This window comes from Eleginops maclovinus, chromosome 11 (assembly GCF_036324505.1).
Source record: "Eleginops maclovinus isolate JMC-PN-2008 ecotype Puerto Natales chromosome 11, JC_Emac_rtc_rv5, whole genome shotgun sequence".
NCBI lineage: Eukaryota > Metazoa > Chordata > Actinopteri > Perciformes > Eleginopidae > Eleginops > Eleginops maclovinus.
The window spans coordinates 7,485,453-7,505,397 of NC_086359.1; the positions used below are offsets into that span (position 1 = coordinate 7,485,453).

At 40.6% G+C, this 19,945-nt stretch overlaps 1 protein-coding gene across 1 annotated transcript in view; it reads right to left on the reverse strand.

The window, feature by feature from the left end:
- Positions 1-19,184, reverse strand: part of LOC134872205 (protocadherin Fat 3) — a 54,665-nt gene extending 35,481 nt beyond the window's left edge. Inside the window, exons 1-9 of the mRNA XM_063895385.1 lie at positions 16,212-19,184; positions 15,973-16,107; positions 15,329-15,530; positions 10,756-10,874; positions 9,524-9,722; positions 4,399-4,460; positions 3,026-3,340; positions 1,582-1,792; positions 284-355 (exon numbers count right to left, since the gene is read on the reverse strand). Coding sequence (XP_063751455.1) covers positions 284-355; positions 1,582-1,792; positions 3,026-3,340; positions 4,399-4,460; positions 9,524-9,722; positions 10,756-10,874; positions 15,329-15,530; positions 15,973-16,107; positions 16,212-19,184 — 4,288 coding nt within the window. The remainder of the gene's footprint in view (positions 1-283; positions 356-1,581; positions 1,793-3,025; positions 3,341-4,398; positions 4,461-9,523; positions 9,723-10,755; positions 10,875-15,328; positions 15,531-15,972; positions 16,108-16,211) is intronic.
- Between the last annotated feature and the right edge of the window lie 761 nt (positions 19,185-19,945).

Genomic DNA, 19,945 nt, shown 5'->3' on the forward strand with positions numbered 1-19,945 from the left:
AGAGAAAGGCTCAATGATGTAAGAATGCTACAGTAAGAGGTTGAATGTGTCATGCAGAGCAAAAAAGCACAGTGGCTGAACTAATGATTTGAACCTATGCTGCCTGGACCGGAATAACAAACTACTACTACGTGTGGAGTGCTTTTTCAAACTCAGATCAATCAATACCGCCTTTGGCCAAACACGGCCCTGGTACTGTTTGCTGCATTTCCTGAATTTTCTACATTTCTCCAGACACGGGGCAATTTAGGAAATCATTCGGCAAAATATGCTTTGACCAGACCTGTTTCAAGTGAGCAATTTCTTCCACATGCATTTTGAGGAATGTAGAACGTTTCTCTGGCAAGACGTCCGCCTTAACAAGAGAGAAAGAGAGAGAGGTTAGACGTATTTAGGAAATCAAGGATGTCATTGTGATCAAAGGTCTGCCTCATCTACAGCACTCTGAAAAGTCAACCTCTTGAAGTTTTCACATGTTTGTGCATCATTAAATACTGCAAGAGGATTCAATACATGCGCGCAGTAGCGGGAATGTGATTCATTCAGGGACGATATTCAAGGCCGGAGAAAAGATTATAACTAAGGATTTGTTTTTTAAAAAGAAAAAAGCGAAATATTAATGAGCTGCACAATTACATCCCTGACAGCAACAGTAATAGTGGAAAAGGAATATAAAAAATGCTCATGTTCATCATGTTCTTCTCATTTTCTGCTTCTGCTATGCGTGCGTCAAAAGGGAATAATCAACTCATCAACTTGTTTTTAATTCATTTCCAAATAAACTTTCAAGCAGGGTCTCTGTTTAGATTATTTAATCAGGGTAGCAATGTTCAGCTTTTTACTGATACTTAAACAATTCTGAATCAAGGGGCAAGCTTCCCATTTTTGAGCAGGCAGACGGATGTAAAACCAGTAATCTCTTTTTAAAGAATCCTTGTTTCCAACAGAGCAAAATAAATAAGAGGAACCTTTATTGTATTGTAATTTGTTATGCTTTTAACAAAATCCATTTTAAAGTAGTGAAACGTTTTATTTAGATAATTAACTTTTACCTGCGTACAGTTAATCGCAACAAAAGAGCCTTTCGATTTTAACAAGCTACTTTGGATCCTGAGAAACTGTCTTTAGTATCTCTCATGCCGTAAAAGGTTTTATAAATCAGCTGAAATATGTCCATAGCTGTTATGGAAGTCTGTGGGAAAGCCTGCAGTTTGAGTCAAGAATTGTAACACTTGCAAACTATTACACTGCATGGAGTGAATTGCATTATTTCCATTGTGTTAATTCGGCTCACCCAGCGTAGGTCTGACCCAAATAACATCTCTCAAAACTAGTATTGTATTATTCCAGCATGCATATGGAAATACCATTTCAATTTTGACTGTCTCTTTACAGTCATGATTGATAGGGTTAGTAAATTCCCTTTTAAATACATCAACTATACAACATGACAGATGACAAGACTTATTTAGTTCAATTTGATAGTGTGGCTGGGTCGCATTTGAATGCATGTGTCACCTGAAAACATTATGAATACGCATTATTCTTTGTTAGTTTGTTGTCACACATTAATTTTCTCACCGATAATATTGAACCAGACAGGTGTGCTCGACTGGCTGACAGCCACTACTCCCACCGGCTGAGCCACGACAGCTGTCTCCGAAATGGAGAAATTGTAGGACCTCTGGGTAAATAGTAGAGGTACAGGCGAGGGGACGGGTTTTCGAATCCACTCTACGTGGAGTTTGACAGTGGACCATAATGGGGGATCACCGCTGTCCTCGGCTTTTATCTGAAAGAGGGAACAATACGGAGAAACCAAATACTTAGCTGACACATGCTGGAGCCAATGAATCAGGCATTTGGGGAACATTTAACAATGATAAACCAGACAGGTAAACAAGCGAAAGGAGTGTTTAACATTATGTTAGTATGCATGTATTCAGGGCAAGCAAGCAGTGAGAAAGTATTAGTATTCTGGCCACATTTATGTCAAAACTATGCCGATGAGCTCTATACTCATCTACATTTACTAACACCTGCACCTCAGCGACAACCTCCTATCCATAAATAATATTTTACTAACCTCAAAATTGATTCCAGAAATTACAGCTTAATGGGATGGCTGTCCCTGCCTGACTTTAAATACCTCGCTCTGCTTTTCACACATCAAACTGGAAAACATTAGCGATAAAAGAAAACTCTTCGGAGGAACATGCAGCATGTCAGAGGCAATTGTAAAATGTGGCACTAAGTGGTGCTCATTAAAGAGCAGAACCTGTGAGACAAATACATTATTGGAACAATTATTCACTCAGTGTTACGAGAAAACCAAGAAACACATATGAAAGAGAGAAAACCGGTGTGTTCATTGTCGATCTCACATTCCAGTTCCAAAGTGGTCACAAGCTCAAAGGGCACATGGGCGTGAGAGACTAATCAGTGAACCAGACGCATAAGATAAATCAGTTCTTCGTAGCGCATACTTAAAAGGGACTGGAGCAGGGTGAATAGACAGCAGACACTATCAGCATGAATAATTTCATATACAAATACGACCACTAAAATTGCAATATGTGCTTGTGAGTGAGCATTGACATTTACTGCCAGAGAATCATAAATGCTTTGTGCCACCTGATGTGCATAAACACAAATTCAGCTGTGCCACTCCATCCACCTTGGCGCTTTTGAGTCCATTTGGCCATGGTAACACCAAAAACCAACAAGCTCTCATACCTGGGCTTGAGCCCGATGAAAAATGAACTACGTGACTCTGTTTGTTCCTGCCAAATTTGCAAATGCATGTAAGCAGATCCACTAACCTAATGGAACCCACGTGGCTATGAATTTATTTTGAAGAAAGGAAATTGGGACAGCGCTTTGCAAGTGGAAAGAGAGAAGCACTATTCCTGAGAGCGGTCACAGTCTTATCCGTAGTAAGACAATATTATTTAATAGAGATTTATATTCAAGTATGCCAAGTTGCATGCTATTTAAAAAAAGAAACTTGGAAAATGAAACTCACAGTGAGGATGTCATAGCTTCCCGCTGTCACCATCTTCTTGGATGACACCATGGCAGTCCTGGGGTCAATACTGAACTTGTCATCCCCATTACCATCGACAATGCTGTAGGTGATGTTACCGTTGGCTCCTAGGTCACGGTCATAAGCGAAGACACGGTACACCTGTTCGCCACGTTTGTTGCGGTCTCGTTCGGTCAAGCTGATGCGGTAGGTGACTTCGGGGAATGTAGGCGGGTTGTCGTTCTCGTCCTCCACGTGAACTATGACCCACACAGTAGACTGCCGGGTGGTCACTGGGCCGTCTATTACTGTTACCTGAGTAATACAGAGACATAATGAGTCATTAATGTCTTGTGAACCTGGTTTGTCATGTGCAGGATTTGCATGAATTTATCAACATCTTAAATCTCACACTGTGTGGCTGAGCTGATGGGAAATCTCTTTGTGTTATTGATCCCTGGAGGCGGAGGCAGAGGTCTGATCATTGATCAATTGGATCAGGAAAGGGTGAACACCGCCGCTGCCAGCCTGACTGCTCACTAGACTATTAATTACCAACAGGCCGCAGAGAATGGCAGACGAAGCAGTGGGTGGCATGCATGGAGCGGCATTTATATCGAAATCTCAGGACAGGACAGGACAGGACTGGACAGGAGGATGTAACAACAAAGGCTTCTCTGGCCCCAATTTCAAACTCCCTTCAGGTGTGAATGTTTGACTATATGATGCTGTAAGGTGGAAGCGTCCTTGCCCAACTTTTTCATTTTGTAGTGTGCTGTCATACGCTGTGTTCCTATTTCATACTGAAGCCGAACAAAGCAGAACAAAGAGTTATTGTGTGTAGACAAGTCAATTGGCAATACGGAAAGAAAACACTACGCTGCAATGCTGCAGGTGAACTGGGGGTTATTTCATTCCATTTTGTAGAAGGGCAAAGTGCTCGCAGATTCAACAGCATTCAATAATGTGTAAGAGAAGTCTGGGGAAGTGGAAGTTTGCTCGGGTCTCTGAAGTCGAGAATCTCTGATTATCATGTTCATCTGCATGCAGAGCAGCAGGAGCAACGAGAAATAGTAATCACAGAGTTATCTGTGTGCCCAGTGTCTGCGCTTATCAAATGCGGGGCAGAGAAACTCCTCTCCTCCCTTTTCTCGTCCTGAGTAGAAAAGATAACCAATGATGAATGATTATATTTAGAAATTCCTAAACCTGGGGCCCAAAACTACAGCCATTCATCACAGTTTATGGACTGTTGAAGGCCTGCCAGGTTTGTCCTCCACACCGTCTCTGTTAATGGTGGCTAGTGGCAGGCGGCATGGCCAGATAAATAATAATAGCAAAAACCAATAAACACGGTTAATGTTATTCTGTACCTCTAAGAAGTGCTCAGCCTGTTGTTCTCTGTCCAGTTTTCTCGCGGTTGTCTTGATCAGACCTAAGAATCGCAAAAGAACAACTTTAGATTACACAAACACAGACGCAGATGGTGGATAAACAAATTAGATTACAGTCCTTGTCTCCTTATCATTCAGTGATTATACAAGTTTCATAAAAGATGCATGATCTCCATTCAGAGGTTTATAAATATTATAACATTTAAACATTAAAGCCAAACTAAACACTAACAAGGAATTCTTACACTGAGTGCATGTATGCACCAACACGCACACATACAGACTAGAGCCTGCAGTCCTGGCAGAGATGACGGCACTTGGCACATGTTCATATGGAACTGTATAGCTGGGGGTCACTTAGTTGGCCAGCATGCCACCATGACAGAGCGAAAGGAGTGAGGCTATTGATAGTAACTGATCGAATCAGATTATTCCGATGACAGCTTGACCAACCCTAGCAGGCTGCATTGCTGATCACAGACAACAAAGGCCAAATGTTCCTCTGATAGTTTATGTTCTCTTTTTGTATTTTAAGTGTTTCCTTTTTTGTTATGTATTCTCAACGCACACAGCAACAGTGAGTGTGAATTAATAACTGCTGTGTTAATTCAGTAAAAACTTTGCTAGTTAAAATGAAAAGCTCCCCTGACATTATCCAAGCCAGAAAGCCCACAAGGATTAAAAAACGCATGCATTAATCCATAAGCAAATTCGACCCTAATGAATGACAGTTTTACAATATTGTAAGCAGGCTTTGTTCTCCAGAATACATTGATGTTGTTCATCACAATACTTGTATACTATTCAAACTTTCTCAAAGGCATCCAAACTCTGGAAAACGTGAGCATTACGACGCAGAGATACACACCAAAGCACTGTATTGTATAAGGAGCTATTTCTGTGTAGATTCTTTGTGAAATGACTGTGGTAATGTGCTTGAATGACGCATTTGTTTTAGTGTAATGAGCCGTTGCGGGAAGTAGAATTTTTTGGGATGAATACAATATCTATGCAGTAAATGAATAGACTAATTCCATGGTGCAAACACACACTTACACATTTCCATGCTAGTGCATATGAAAGTGTCACCTTGAGCTTGCTATGCAGGCTAACTTCAATTAAGCAAATTAGGAGTAAATCTAGAGCAGCGGTCACAAGCTGTAGGGGGGTGGAAGAGGGGGGGAGGTGGGGCTTGTTCAGCAGAACATAGAGCGAATTACTCTGATGAAAATCAATGATCTACAGAGTGCAGCACATCTGCAACGGTACATCCGCCGGTTTTAATTGAACATAGGTAAGAATTCTCTAAAAATCCTCACCCATGCCTTCACAATATGTGTGTCATGGTCCAATACTTTTCTTCCTTTAAAATGTTCAGTAGCAAATATGGATTTCCGCACAATATCTGTCATGTCATTGTCATAACCATTTTTTTGCCATGTAGGGGGAATAGCTGACATGTTTTCTAACTGGAGCAACAGTAAAAAACACCAACTTGACATTTCTAAATTCTTCCTCTTGTTCATTGTTTATCATGAATATTGACTCAAACATGTACAATTGATTTATTAATATTATGGGACAACAAAGCCAGTGCAATCGAACAGTTGATTGCAGGAAAAGGTCACAGCCGCCATGATTCCATGACGGCTCTCTGCAAACATGCACTTTTTAGAAACCAGTATCCCTTCTAACACCCTTTGTCAACACTTATCTTTTCTCTCTTCACCCCCAAAGGGGGAAGGCTCCACTCGCACACCCAGAGACAAACAGACAGCCCTGGAAGCTGTGACAGCACATTTGCACACTTTGCACTCATTCAAAGTTTGCCTTCAATACATTTTGGGAATTGAAGCAAAACCTCAAACCCATCAAGCTGACACTTCCAGAGTGAAGTTGAAAAATGGATTACTTTGAACCCCCCCAAAAACTCAGTTCTAAAAACAACAATTTGAATTTTGACGGGGTTTTGCAGCAGCTCAGGACCTAGTGTGGCAGGCTGCCACTTCATGAAATTAAATCAATCAACTGGCTGATGTTTTTTCATCTATCCAATGAAGCCACACTGGTACATGGAAAGTTTTGGACTGGGCAAACAGTGAGGCGTGCTATTTATTGAATGCAACTCTCCTTTGTGCAAACTAATCTTCTGGAACTGTCATGCACATTTTTGTGAACATTATAGTCATTGTAGTGTAATGGATATGCCTTTCTAAAGCTGCAGGAAATAGTAGATCCAAACTAAAAATATAATCCACAAATTTCATTCACATTATTTAATGCGCTTCAGTAAGCTAGTGGAAGTACACCAGAAGGAGAAAAGACCATTAAAAGCCTATTGCTCAGTTATTGCAATGACAGTTCATTTATCTCAGTGTGAACAAGATAGTCATCAATGTGATCTGGATAGTATGAAAATAATGAGTAACAGATAACAAGATACTGAGGGTCTCCCAAATAGAAAGAGAGCAGGACTCAGATGGCTAAAAACCTCTCCCCTGTGGCGCGTACACACACACACACACCCACACACAAATCATTTGTATACAGCTGTTGGATGAAAGTTGTGGTTCACACAGAAACACATGTGCACAAACACTCTCAAGTGAGTTTCACACATTATGAGGTGGCTTTATCACCATCGAAACATTGCAATAGAGCTGCCCTCTCTAACCTACTGTAACCAATGAATAAATGGATTAATTTGCCACACTATCTCTCCTGCTCTCACTGAAAACGCAGTGACAAACTTGCTAGTGACACATCTGATGAATGCAACAGATCAAGGACAGAAACGAATCATTACAGCTAAGGATTAACCGACATGAATCATATTCTAATCTGAAGGATTTCAAAGAGTCATGAGTAAGGGAGGTTGCCTGTTTGATGGCTACAGTTTGCATATTGATGAGTGTGTGATGACCAGTGTTTCTCTTTTGGGATCAATATTAGCCTTTTCACCCTTGTTCAGTCCAATCCACTTCCATATGTGTTATCAATATTGTCTATACATAATGCTGTAATGTAAAAAGGCCTATCCACAGAGGGAAAGAGAAACGGACATACCACGCAGCAGCACACCATTAGGGTAATCATTTCTTCTGCCAAAATGCTTCATAACTGACAAGTCACATACTGTATAGGCCATTGCCTTTTGCTCATTACATTGACATTTCTTGGAATCAGAATACAGGTCCCTGTGACATGCCGAAATGTGCCCTTTGTTGTTTACAAAACACTCAAAACCTAAACTAGGGCAGAGACAGCAAAGACTTCACAATTTTTGTTTTTTCCTCAAGATTTGAATAAAACATTTCAACTCTTTAATAATTCTTGAAGCTTCAAGCAAAGCGTGTACCGAGAATGCATGGGGACCTCTGCAGACTTCCGACTTCAGTCAAAAGTGAAGCATGTCAGAATTTATTTGCTTTATTAATGTTTGTATTCTGTGCAGATATATATGTAAATAAATCAGAAATACTTGAAAATAGAAAAAGTAGAATTGTAAGTAGTTTTAGGAGCACAGAGAAAAGTGTGGGATCAATACAGGCCCAATAGAGTTTTCCATCAAAGAGAGATATGGTAAAGTTTGACACTAAAAGACTATGAGTTTTGAAATGTTGTTCAAGCATAATGTCGGAAGATGAGATTCAGTTCATAGGCTGCTGTTTTTGTAAGCCTGTTAAAATGTACCGGGAATTCGAGTGCGTGAAATGTCTAAATAAAGATTTTTCAGAGCACATAAAATTCACAGATGTGTATAAATGATTTGGAAGCATTTTGACTATATAAATAAAATATGTGCACAATTTATCTCGTAAGGTAAGTCGTGCTAACAGTCTGTTCACTTTTGGGAATACATGCGTACTGATTAAAAGCAGGAAACAGTGTAAAATGAAAACTCAAAGATGTAATGTTAAGTTTAAAAGGTTACTCCATCAATGTTTCCTTATCATCTGCTTACAAGCCTTTGAGAGTTCTACCGTTTAAACAAAAAACTTGTGAATCTGTCCATCTTGAGTCCATAGATGCTATAGCAGTGAAATACTTAGTTGATGGACTATTTTAAAATACACCCAAAATGTGTGATCCCACCTTTATAACCCCATTTAACCAGACAGAAATAGAACCGCCCACTGACTATTACATAAATCAGGAAGCAGGTTTTAACACCCAATTAGGCCACATTAACAGAGACAGACGGGTATTTTTGCATGTGCACATTAAAGTTAAATTAGTCTGGACAGGAACAGGGAGCAAAATGTGTCTTTCTGCACAAAGAGGTTTTTTTTTTTTTCGCAATCACAGACCTTCATTTCTCATGCAGTATTTTCCCACAGGCTCGAGAAGGTAATATACAATCACAGGCTGTCTGAGCATCATTTTCACAAGCTCAGACTAAAACCCTATCTTGATCCCATGGTACAGGGCTTATTGTGAACCCATATGGTGGTTGGCAGTACTTTTTTGATTAAAAATCTAATTCCAAATCCAAGATAATACTCCTGAAACCTTTTGACAACTTCAGATTTCCTTTTCCCTTCTACTTTATTCAACTCTCTAAGAAAACCATGTTTTTATTCATGTTACTATAAATCAAGTAATGCATTGAAATATACTAGTTGACCGTCCTTGAGAGAACAAAAGGAATGGAAAAGAAAATTGCTTTGACTAATTTAAACTCCTTCTTGTCTAGAAGATATTCACCCACACACTGGCTTAATACAAAACTAACAACATTAATTTCCTCTAGTGCATTGCAGAGAGCTTTCACCCCTTAAGATGACTGAAAGCAATATTCAGTTAAGAGCGTGGGGAAGATTGTGTGGAGGGCAGCTCATCAGTGTCTCAGATTTTTGATTGTGTGGGCACAAAAGTCTTTTTAATTTGTTGTGTGGGTTTCAAAGCCTTTTATTGAATGAAATTGAAGTAGGAGGGACATGATGAAAGAACATTTAAGTCATTTGAGAGACATGCAAACATGTAAACATAAAATACTTGGATAATGAATGTGTTATTTGTAAGGATATACCAATTACTAGTTCATTCTAGTACATTAAACTGTCAATTATGATACCAACATCTCTTTAAAATGTTGCATTACCTGTTCTGGGGTTGATAGAGAAGAAATTCTGCGGGTTGCCGGCGGTGATGCGGTAACTTAAACGACTGGGAATGGCAGTGAGGTCAGGGTCCTGCGCCTGGATGCGGATGATTGACACATCCTTTGGAGAGTTCTCCATGACGACTGGGTGGTAGATAGGATCTGAGGTGAGGGGAGCATTATCATTGACATCTTCTACCTGAGAGAGAAAAAGGGGAGAGGAAAATGAGGAGGTAGAGAGAGTGAAAAGTTGCGAGAGGGCGAGAAGGCGGAGGAGAATGACAGGAATAAGCAGTGTTGTTTGTTTATATTACAACCGTGTAATTTATCTGAGTTAAATCTTAATTGGCCTAAGATGTGTTGATAAAACATAACCCTCTAAATCAGAATTGTAATATAGCGTTTGGTATCTTTTTTAATCAACAACTCATGAAATGCAGCATGTCCTTGGTCTGGGTTGATCTGTTATCAATCACAAAATGGATTTTTTTAACCAGAAAACGTCATGGATGTCACACTTTAAATGCACTGCAAATTCATTTCCCTTCTTACAGCATATATCTAGAATATTTATGGCAAACACAGCGTTGATGGAGTGTTTGCTGCAAGGCACAGAGAGCCAAGACGTTCAGCCGGTGAATGAGGAGCACCTGTGCCTGATTAATCTCCCTATTTTCGTCGTGACGAAGAGGCCGGGAGTAAAGCGCCCGATCACACCGCCACACCTGAATATCCCGAAGCCAGACAAGGCGGTTTGTTTTTTTATACACTGCTGAACTCTGCCCCAAACGGGGAGCAGTGTTGGAGCAGTGATGTGTGTATTTCAGTGTTTGGTCTGTGGATTACTTGGTGCAAAATAAAAAAAAGAAGCCGAAGCAGAGACTTCCCTCTGGTGGGTATCTGTAGCTCGCAGACAGAGCATTGCTATAGTTATCCACTGCACTGAGCTCCATGTGACATTAAGCAAAGAAACCTCCACACAAAACTCAATTTTGTATATATAAAATAACATAGAATACCGAATGTAGACTTTCAAATATTGTGCTTTTGAAAAATGTCTTTTGGAGTCACAAACAAATCTGTCCAAATTATAAATGAGCATGATGTTTTTGATATTTTGTAAGCAATTAAGGTTAAACTGAAGAGTTTTATTCAAAACAGCAACAGAAATAACTGCTTATTAAGGAACTTCATGTTTATGAATGTGGATACTACCAGTAGAATATGGGTACCTGTATGAAGACTTCAATAGAGGATGACTGGGGCGTAACTGCTCGGTCTGTGGCATATACAGTAAGCCAGTAGGAGTCTTTGGTCTCACAGTCCAGGATTCCAGCAGTGTAAATAACCCCTTTGGAAGCAGAACAAAAGATTCATGGAACTGTTACTCGGGCTTGAGAAAACATATCTATTAGGTGGTGTGCATGTGAGTGATGGGACAATGTGGGTGTCATCTGCAGAATGCACTGCCCAAATACCTCATGAGGAAAAGTCTTTGAGTACTAACTTTCTAGAGGAAAATACAGAAATTCAGAGAAAAAACGTTGTGTCGCGGCTTCAGTGACATTCACAGGCATTAGAGGCGCCGCTGTAGTCACCTTCAATGTTTCAGCCTCTCTACAGCTAATCACAGCTGACCAAACTGCTCCCAGCTGCAATTTGCTTGGTGCTAAACGTACCCTGAACTGCCCTACACCAATAAAGACAAACGCAGACACTCAGACACTCATGCACAGTGACTGGCGTGTGTTTAGGCGCCCTAAGGAAGATGAGTAGCTGACAGCTCTGGTGACCTCTTGAAAGACAAAGAGAACTCCCACAATGGACAACAAATGGGTGCCTGTTTTACTTCTTTTTTTTGAAAATCAGCCATGCAGGACATCAATGGAAAAATGACACACATGCTCACACCGTAGGTTTAAGGCTTCACTCATGCCATAGTCATACATTGCCAAGAGCAGTGGAGCTCAACAGTGCTCATCACTGTCACACACAGTTTATTTAAAAACCTAAAGTTTTGATTAAAAAAAAAACACATGTCATTTTTATTTACAGAAAATAACCACTGAGTCCACTGAGAATAAGGACTAGCTGTTGATGAATTTCTGCTCCGTGCACACAAACTTTTAAAAGGCAGCATGACTGTGTGACTTTAACTAACTTAAATAAAGTCCGTTAGAGCTAAGGCGTGCAATAAGTGTTTTCTCAATTCTTGCAAAGTCATGCTTCAGTTCACAAGCAATTAACCCCGACAAGATGCTAGGCAGAGCTGAGACGGCACATGTTAGAGTATACATTTACTTTAGGCTTACCTTAACATGGCTATTTCATTTCTTATAATTAACCACTGAGGGATGTTGATGAGGATAATGAGTTTATGCTCTTGCATGCAAAGACCTGCAATATGTAAGTATCACCATTTGAATACTTATGTGTAGTGGCGTGAATAGAATTAGTATTCATTGATGCTTGAATGGCCTTAACTCATATTTCTGAACATAAAATTCACATGTGTCTTAATGTTCAATGTTACCACTCTGTTGTCATGGCAACATAACTGTTGAAATGGATATTGTTATGATGAGAGTAAATCATTGCCCAAGTAATCAGCATGCAATTTTGTGACTAGAAGTGGGTTCTTAAGTCCTTTTGCAGATTTTTCATCCACATGCCATAGGTGTTACCTTATCACCAGAAAGTGTGTGTATGTGTCAGATTATGACTAAGTAGCTGCCCAGGAGCATGCACAATGCATAGTAAATGTATTTGCTTAAACACAACCTTGCTCTGTCGTCCTTGACCATGTCCTTTTCAAACCCCATCCCATCTCTGTCAGATAACTCGACAGAGAGAGGCAAGGAAAACAGAGCTGGCTGTTTCAAAAGCTCTTTGAACTTTAAGACCGACAGGCACTATTCAGTGAATTCAATATAAATCTGACTTGACAGCCTCCATTCTCACCATAAATAACACACTTCAAAGAGTGGAAAAAAGAAATGAAGGGGTCAAGGCATAATTTCTAATCTTGAAGCTCACAGTACTCTTGGGTTTACATCCATCTGTCATGTCTATTCAACTTCTCCATTCTTGGGAAACCGTTTTGGGGTCCCACTATTGAGTTAATGTCACCATATCAAATAATCAATCTCAAGATTGATGAGGAAAATATTGTTTGTTTTTCTCTGCCTCTTAAGGCACAACTGAGTAGCTCTGAGTGTGGCAGGAAAGAAGACATTTAAAGTAAAGCTTGTTCATTTTTTATCAAAACAGGATAAATTACTTTTTAAAAGTGTGTTTGCCCAGAACTTAAAGACTGCTTTATCACGACTGCCCAATGAGAAATAGCAGCGCTTGCTTCCACCCTAACTGATGACAAGAATACCAATTTTTGTTCAAAGTACAGGGGTGCTAAGTATTTAAGCCAGAGAAGATCCTACTTTTCTTTTGATGGATAGCCCCTGTATTCTCCATCCATACCGGAGTGAGTCATCGTAGGCATCTAAATATCAAACCCGGGAAATTCATAAACGTTAAATTAAGTATACGACAGACAATGGTGGTCTCGTTAGCAACACAAGATGCATCATCGAGCCCATTTACAAACTAAAGGAGTAGGTAATGCACAAGTTAAGGCAGTCTTAACAAAATAGATTCCTCACATAATATCTAATTCTCTCTGTCCCTTTTACTCACTCTCACTGTCTGTCTCACTCTATCTTCCCATACTTAGTTTTGGCAATAAGAGCCACGGATTGACAAGCAGTCAGAGCCAAGCCACTCAACAAGGCAGCTAAATGCATGGTGGGAGGACGGTGCACTACTCTGTCCATGCCTGACAACACAAACATCTATGCTACAAGATAAAATGAAACACTTGATGAGAGAAAACTTGGTATGGGCTTACTGTCTCTTCTAATCAGATAGCAAAAAGGGTCAGAGACTTTTGAGTTGCTTATGGGGGAATAGATGCAACTACAAAACAACTTCCAGAATATATATATATATATATATAAAAGCCTGGGAAGAAGAAAGCAGTATTTTCTTTTGACAGTTTTTATGTACTTCACTCTCCCCTGCATCCCCTTACTTCCTCTCTTTGCTTCACTTCCACTCCCCTCTCCCTCCACTTTCGGCTCTAACAACCATTCTGCTTTCCCCTGAAAAATCTGCACTCAATAAACTTTCTCACTGGCTGTGATGCTCCCTACTGAGGTATTAATACCAGTATGAGTAAATAACAGCCCCAAGTAACATTGAAGAAGACTGTCTAGGTCTTCTGTAACACTGTCGTCCATGACTACAGCATGCACACATACTGTACATATACGCAAGTAATTATTTATACATATTAAAAGTGACATTCTTTCCATTTGGCCGTCTGTTTCTCTCTCGCTTCCTCTCAATAAAGTCAATACTAATTACCCTAGTTAAAGTCAATACAGGCCTCCAGTGCAAGTCCTGTACAGTAGGCACCAGCGTGACCAGAGGAAAAGGAAGAGGCAAAGAGGAACGCTGTCGTTAAAATAACAACTGAAATCAAATGTAATGGCTAAAATAGCCACATATTTTGTTAAAATCCTACTGAAAATCTACTTTAGAAGTTACTGTACTAAATAATATTGCTGTTATTATATACATATTAGGGACAAATGTGGGTAAAGATACTAATTTAAACAGTTGCTTCACGTACGATGCTTAGGGTCTACATGGCTGTTCACAATTATTTACTAAGTAGTCTCAATTACCCTCCTATTAGAATGCATTGGTTAATAAGAAAGTAATATCACCTGTTCTTATTGTATGTCTACATTATCTCGTTAAATTTTTAGATGGCAGCCACTTGAATTTAGGATTTCATTCGACCTGCTGCGTACATATGTGATGATAACAATAGGATTTTGATTCCCAATTTGCACGCTTGTACAAAGTCCAGGACCTGTCATGGGTAAGACGTTGCATCAGTGGTAATTATGAGGCACTACTCACTACGGGGTCCCCTGGAGAATGGGTGAATAAGGGACTGATTGTGGAGCTTAAATGTTTCAGACAGATTAGGTTTAAAAGCTTCGGCTGCGGGGATAAAGAGAGAGACTGCAAGCCTTGATAGGAAGCCTTGATGGGAAAGTAAGAGTTCTCACACCTGCTTTTGTTCACACGGAAATATCAAATGTACAGATATGAGTCCTTTTCCTTGAACGGAAATATAGAAAATGGGAGAGAGTTGGCATTTCATTCTGTACATGAATTTATATGACCTGTTCTATTTTAATACAGGGTATTTGACACACTTTATCCCTGGGTGAGTGAGTCTCACTTTGGATCAATATGTTTTTACAGATGCGGTTTGACAATGCGGGACAGTTGGAGACAAAAGCACACTTTTTTGGGTCAGGCCTCCGTAAATAAGTCACAGTGATTTCACTACTTTTGTAAAGGATAGTGGAACTGTGCAGGAAAGCCTTGATCAATGTTATCCACACAGCACTGGATCAGTTGTACTGGGCGGCCTGAGGCTAGTGTGCCTGCCATGCTGCCCTCATTTCAGTAATGATCTCCCAGTACACAGCTCCACGTGAGGCCCGGTCCACACACTGAGTCTGACTGTAACTCACACCCCTTTCACCCCTTTCACCCCTTTCAATGCACATATTCTTCCACTACACATGTGAAAGTCATGGCAGATGCATAGTAAGATTTCCTAAACATACGCAAAGCACTTGGCTGTTTAAATTCCATGCATGGCACTGTGAGATAATGGAGAGCCACTTTACATAAATAGGCTTCGTTATTGATCTTTTGTCCCACCTGTGTCCTCGTCAATGGTGAAAGTGCCCAGTCCGCTGCCTCCTCTGACAGAATACCTCAACACGCCATCTCGCCCTTTGTCGTCATCCTTAGCGCTGACTGTCAGGACACTTGTGCCTGCTCGAGAGTTCTCCTTCACTGAGCCTCTCACAGCAAACTCAGGGAAGTAGGGTGCATACAAATTCTCATTGACGTCCACCACCTGAAAAAAGGTAAGGGTTCACTTAAATTTTGACTGGCAATCTGAAAAATTAAGTGAGTTATCTGTAGTATCATAAACACAACATAGCTTCAGACTGATATAACAATGGTACTATTAATTAAATTACAGCTAGCAGCTTTTCTGATGAATACATTTTTTCTTTGCAAGTGTACTTTAAATGCTAATTTTACCTGAATTTAATTTAATTTCAATTAATTAAATGTAATCAATTTGAAACCTGAAATTAATCAACAGACCTATGTCGATTTCAAATTGATGATTTAGAATTTGCTTCTGACCCTGTTTCTTGTACTATCGTGTGTGTGCGTGTGTGTGTGTGTGTGTGTGTGTGTGTGTGTGTGTGTGTGTGTGTGTGTGTGTGTGTGTGTGTGTGTGTGTGTGTGTGTGTGTGTGTGTGTGTGTGTGTGTGTGTGTTACGCACCTCCACCTCCACAAATGTCTGACTGGTTAGGCTGGGTACCCCTCTGTCCTCAGCTTGTAATGTCAGGTTAAAAAACTGCTGTTTCTCAAAGTCCAGCTCCTTCCTTATCCTCAATGCTCCGCTCCCAGCATCAATCTGTTAAAAGCATTACAACCCATGCATCATAAAGAGTAAAAAAAAAAAAAAGAGGATCTGCATATGGAACAGTTTAGACATTACACATTTGTGACATCACATACCTCAAAAGTGCCATTGAAGTCATTACTCAAGGAGTATCGGACATGTCCACCAGGGCCCATGTCTGGATCCTGAGCCTGCACCCAGGTAATCACGGCCCCTGGAGGGAGGTCCTCAAGCACTCGAGCACTATAGCTGCTAGGGATGAAAGCTGGAGCGCAATCATTGATATCCTCCACAATTATGGTAAGAGTTGTCACTGATGACCTCCGAGTCGCTCTTTCAGCCTTGTCTCTCACTTCAATCTTTAAAGTGAACATTGGGACAGTTTCTCTGTCCAAGTAGCTGGAAACAAATACACTTCCAGTTTCACTGTCAATACCAAACTGAGGGACACTGGTCAGCATTATGTAGGATATTTGTCCATTTTGACCCATGTCTCTGTCGAAGGCAGTGATTGTTATAACCTTTACACCGATGGCCGAGTTTTCTGCAACAACAGCAGAGAAGCTTTCCTGATCAAACTGTGGGTCATTGTCATTTGTGTCCTCGATGATCACAGTCAGTAATCTCCAATTGGACATCAGAGGAGCGCCCTGATCGTAAATGGTAATATTAAGGAAGTAACGATCCAATCGCTCACGGTCAAGTGGCTCTAAGACAGTTATCAACCCGCTCTCCATGTTGATATTAAAGCAGTTATCCTTGTTACCATCAGATATGGAAAAGAGAACACGGCCATTGAAGCCTGTGTCCCCATCTCGTGCTCTCACTGTAAATACACTAGCACCAGAAGTCAGGTCCTCTTTCACCAGAATACTAGTAGGTAAGGCTTCAAACTGTGGAGCCTGTTTGTTTATAGAGAAAAGTGTGTCTGTATATTTCTCTTCTGGTTTTGGTCTAGCCATAGCGGATGCTTTTGAAAGCATTCTTTCTGCCAACATCTGGGCAACCCTGGTCTCCTTGCAGTTGAATCCCCTGGGTGGCTGACGACCCCTCACCACAGATACATTCACAAATGTAGGTTCGGAAAACAACTCACCATCAGTAGCAACTATTTTTAGGTTAAATATCCCGCTTTTTAAATTAGCCACTCCTAACGATCTTTTCAAAGACAAAGCCCCCGATTCTGGATTTAATTCAAAATAGTCCAACTCGTTACCAGACAGTATTTTGTATGTAACCATTTCTAGCTCATCCATGTCCACGGCTGACAAAGTGACAATAGTCTGACTGACAGGGAAATCACGGCTTATCATCCCTCTGCAAGAAACACTCTCAAAAAGAGGCTGGTTATCATTTATATTTGTCAGACGAACGGTGACATTAACTTCACTCTCCCTTCTGAAGGGTGAACCCCAGTCTGAGGCCCGCACTGCAAAAGTATAGATATCATCTGATGACTCAAAGTCTAAGTCTCTTGTTATTCTCACTTCCCCTGTGACCTGGTCTATTGTAAAGGGAAGAGACTGTTCTCCGTTTATTGTGTGGGTTACATAGCCATTCTCTCCTTTATCAGCATCCACAGCAGACACCACAAGAGCAACCGTGCCAACAGGTAAGCTTTCGTTGATTGCTATTTCATAGAGAGGCCTGTTGAACACTGGAGAGTTGTCATTAGCATCCTCTATGGTCATTTGGACCCTTGCTTGCTGCTGACTGATAACATCCACTACCTCCATCTCCATGAAATCCTGTGATTTCCTTGTCAGCTGCCTTGTGGTCATGATAACTCCAGTCAAAGGGTTTATATCAAAGTACATTAGATCTAAGGGGTTGCTGAAGCTGTAATTGACACTCAGAGGAGCTGGGGATATTTTCACCACCTCCACAATAGTGCCTGGGGGAGCTATTTCACTCAGCTTGACTTCATAAACATCTTTCTCGAAATTCCCTAACACTGGGTCCGGCTTTGTAACCAACAACTGCACAACTTCTGTATTAGAAAACTTAGGAGGTATACCTCTATCTTTTGCTTGGAAGGTCAAGTTACAGCCATATGGGAATGTATCCCAGTCGAACAATTCTGATGTTTTAACCCTATACTCATTACTGACAGGCGAGCGATCAATCACAAATTGTTCAAGGGGGTCACCCTCAATGATGGACACCCACTCTATATCCCCAGATACCCCTTCGTCTTTGTCCTCCACAGTCAGTATGGCATATACTGGGTCCTTGTCAGCCCATTCTGGAACAACAGCAATTGCATTGAGAACAGGAGCAAAGTCATTAACCCGCTCCACTGTTAGGACCAGCCTAGCAGTGCTGCTGATACCATTGTTCCCATAGAGTTTCATCCCTCTGTCAACCACCTGCACCTCTAGTTCAAATCGCTCTTGTCTGTCCAACCTGGGACGACCAGTTAGGGTGATAACACCACTAGTTGGATGAACAGCAAAGAGTTCAACTCTGTTCTTGAAGAAGTAGTAGAACTCCCCGTTGGAACCCACATCAGCATCTGTGGCTGTAACACGTCCTATGCTGGCACCCAGTGGGGCACTCTCAGAAACAACGTAGGAATAGGAGGTAGGGGAGAAGAGAGGTCGGAGATCATTGGTATCCATTACCTTGATATAAACAGTAGCTAAAGACTCAAGCCCTCCGTGGGCAGAAGCCTTAACTATCAGTGTGTAATTGTCCTGTACTTCCCGATTTAATGTACCACCACTGCCTCCATTGGTGCGTACACGGAGGAAACAAAAATCTCCCATTACAAACTCCTCAGCCTGGAAGATTCCCTCACTGTCTCCAGACGTAATGGAGTATTTTATGTCTAAAGACCTGGGTGGCCCAAGAATGATGCCCATTTTAGCCTCACTCCTGGTATAGGTTCTCGTTGCAGAGTTCTCGAAAATGGAAGCATTGTAGGCAGGCTGCGTAAAAAGCAGCAGGCCTTGCCCTGACTTAGGTTCTGTCAAGAACTGGGCATGGATTGAAGTTAAACAGAAGAGGAGAAGAATGAAGCAAATATAAGGGAATAGAAGAGAGAAGCTGTGTTGAGGAAGCATATCTCCCCACCGATTAGGCTTCATCACAATTCCATCACCCAGTCACCCTATATTTGGACACAATAAAAAAGAAGAACAAATCTGGATTCAGCTGGTGAGCTGTTAAAGAAATGCACTCTAAAAGCTAAAAATCGAAAGAAGACATTTCAGGAGTACTGCTTATCGCTTCAAGAATATGATAGCATAGTTGTCAATGATGCACTACAAACGCTTGCTTTCAAACACTGAATATTGCATCTAAAAGACTGAGAAGCAAAATTGACATATCTTTAAACAAACCAAATCAAAGCCTGGTGAACTTACACAGCCTCAGGGGATCACATCATGTCACCAAATAAAATACCAGGGATCGGGAACAATGTCTGTTACTTTAATAGAGCGCCTATAAAAGACACAAGGGCTTGTTATTTTTTTAGCAAGTGACTTCCAGGGTTGTGTTATTTTCACAAAAGAAAACAATGGACTGATAAAACATAATTTTGCACAATAAAAAAAAAGGAAATGATTATTTATTATTATTAACTACTTATCTACCTTAACCAGCAGCAACATGTGTAATGCTTACACATTAATCACACTCATTTTGATCCAATAATATGAAACATTGTTCTGAAATGGACACAGTAACACATTCTAATCATGCTCATGCTACTTTCTTAACTCAGATTTCCAATAGAGGCCTTATACTTTAAACATTGATGTAAACTTTTACATAAATAACATCTGAGTGATTTACCCAGCAATGTTAAGTGTAAAGCATAGCCAACTTTAATTATAAGTTTAAT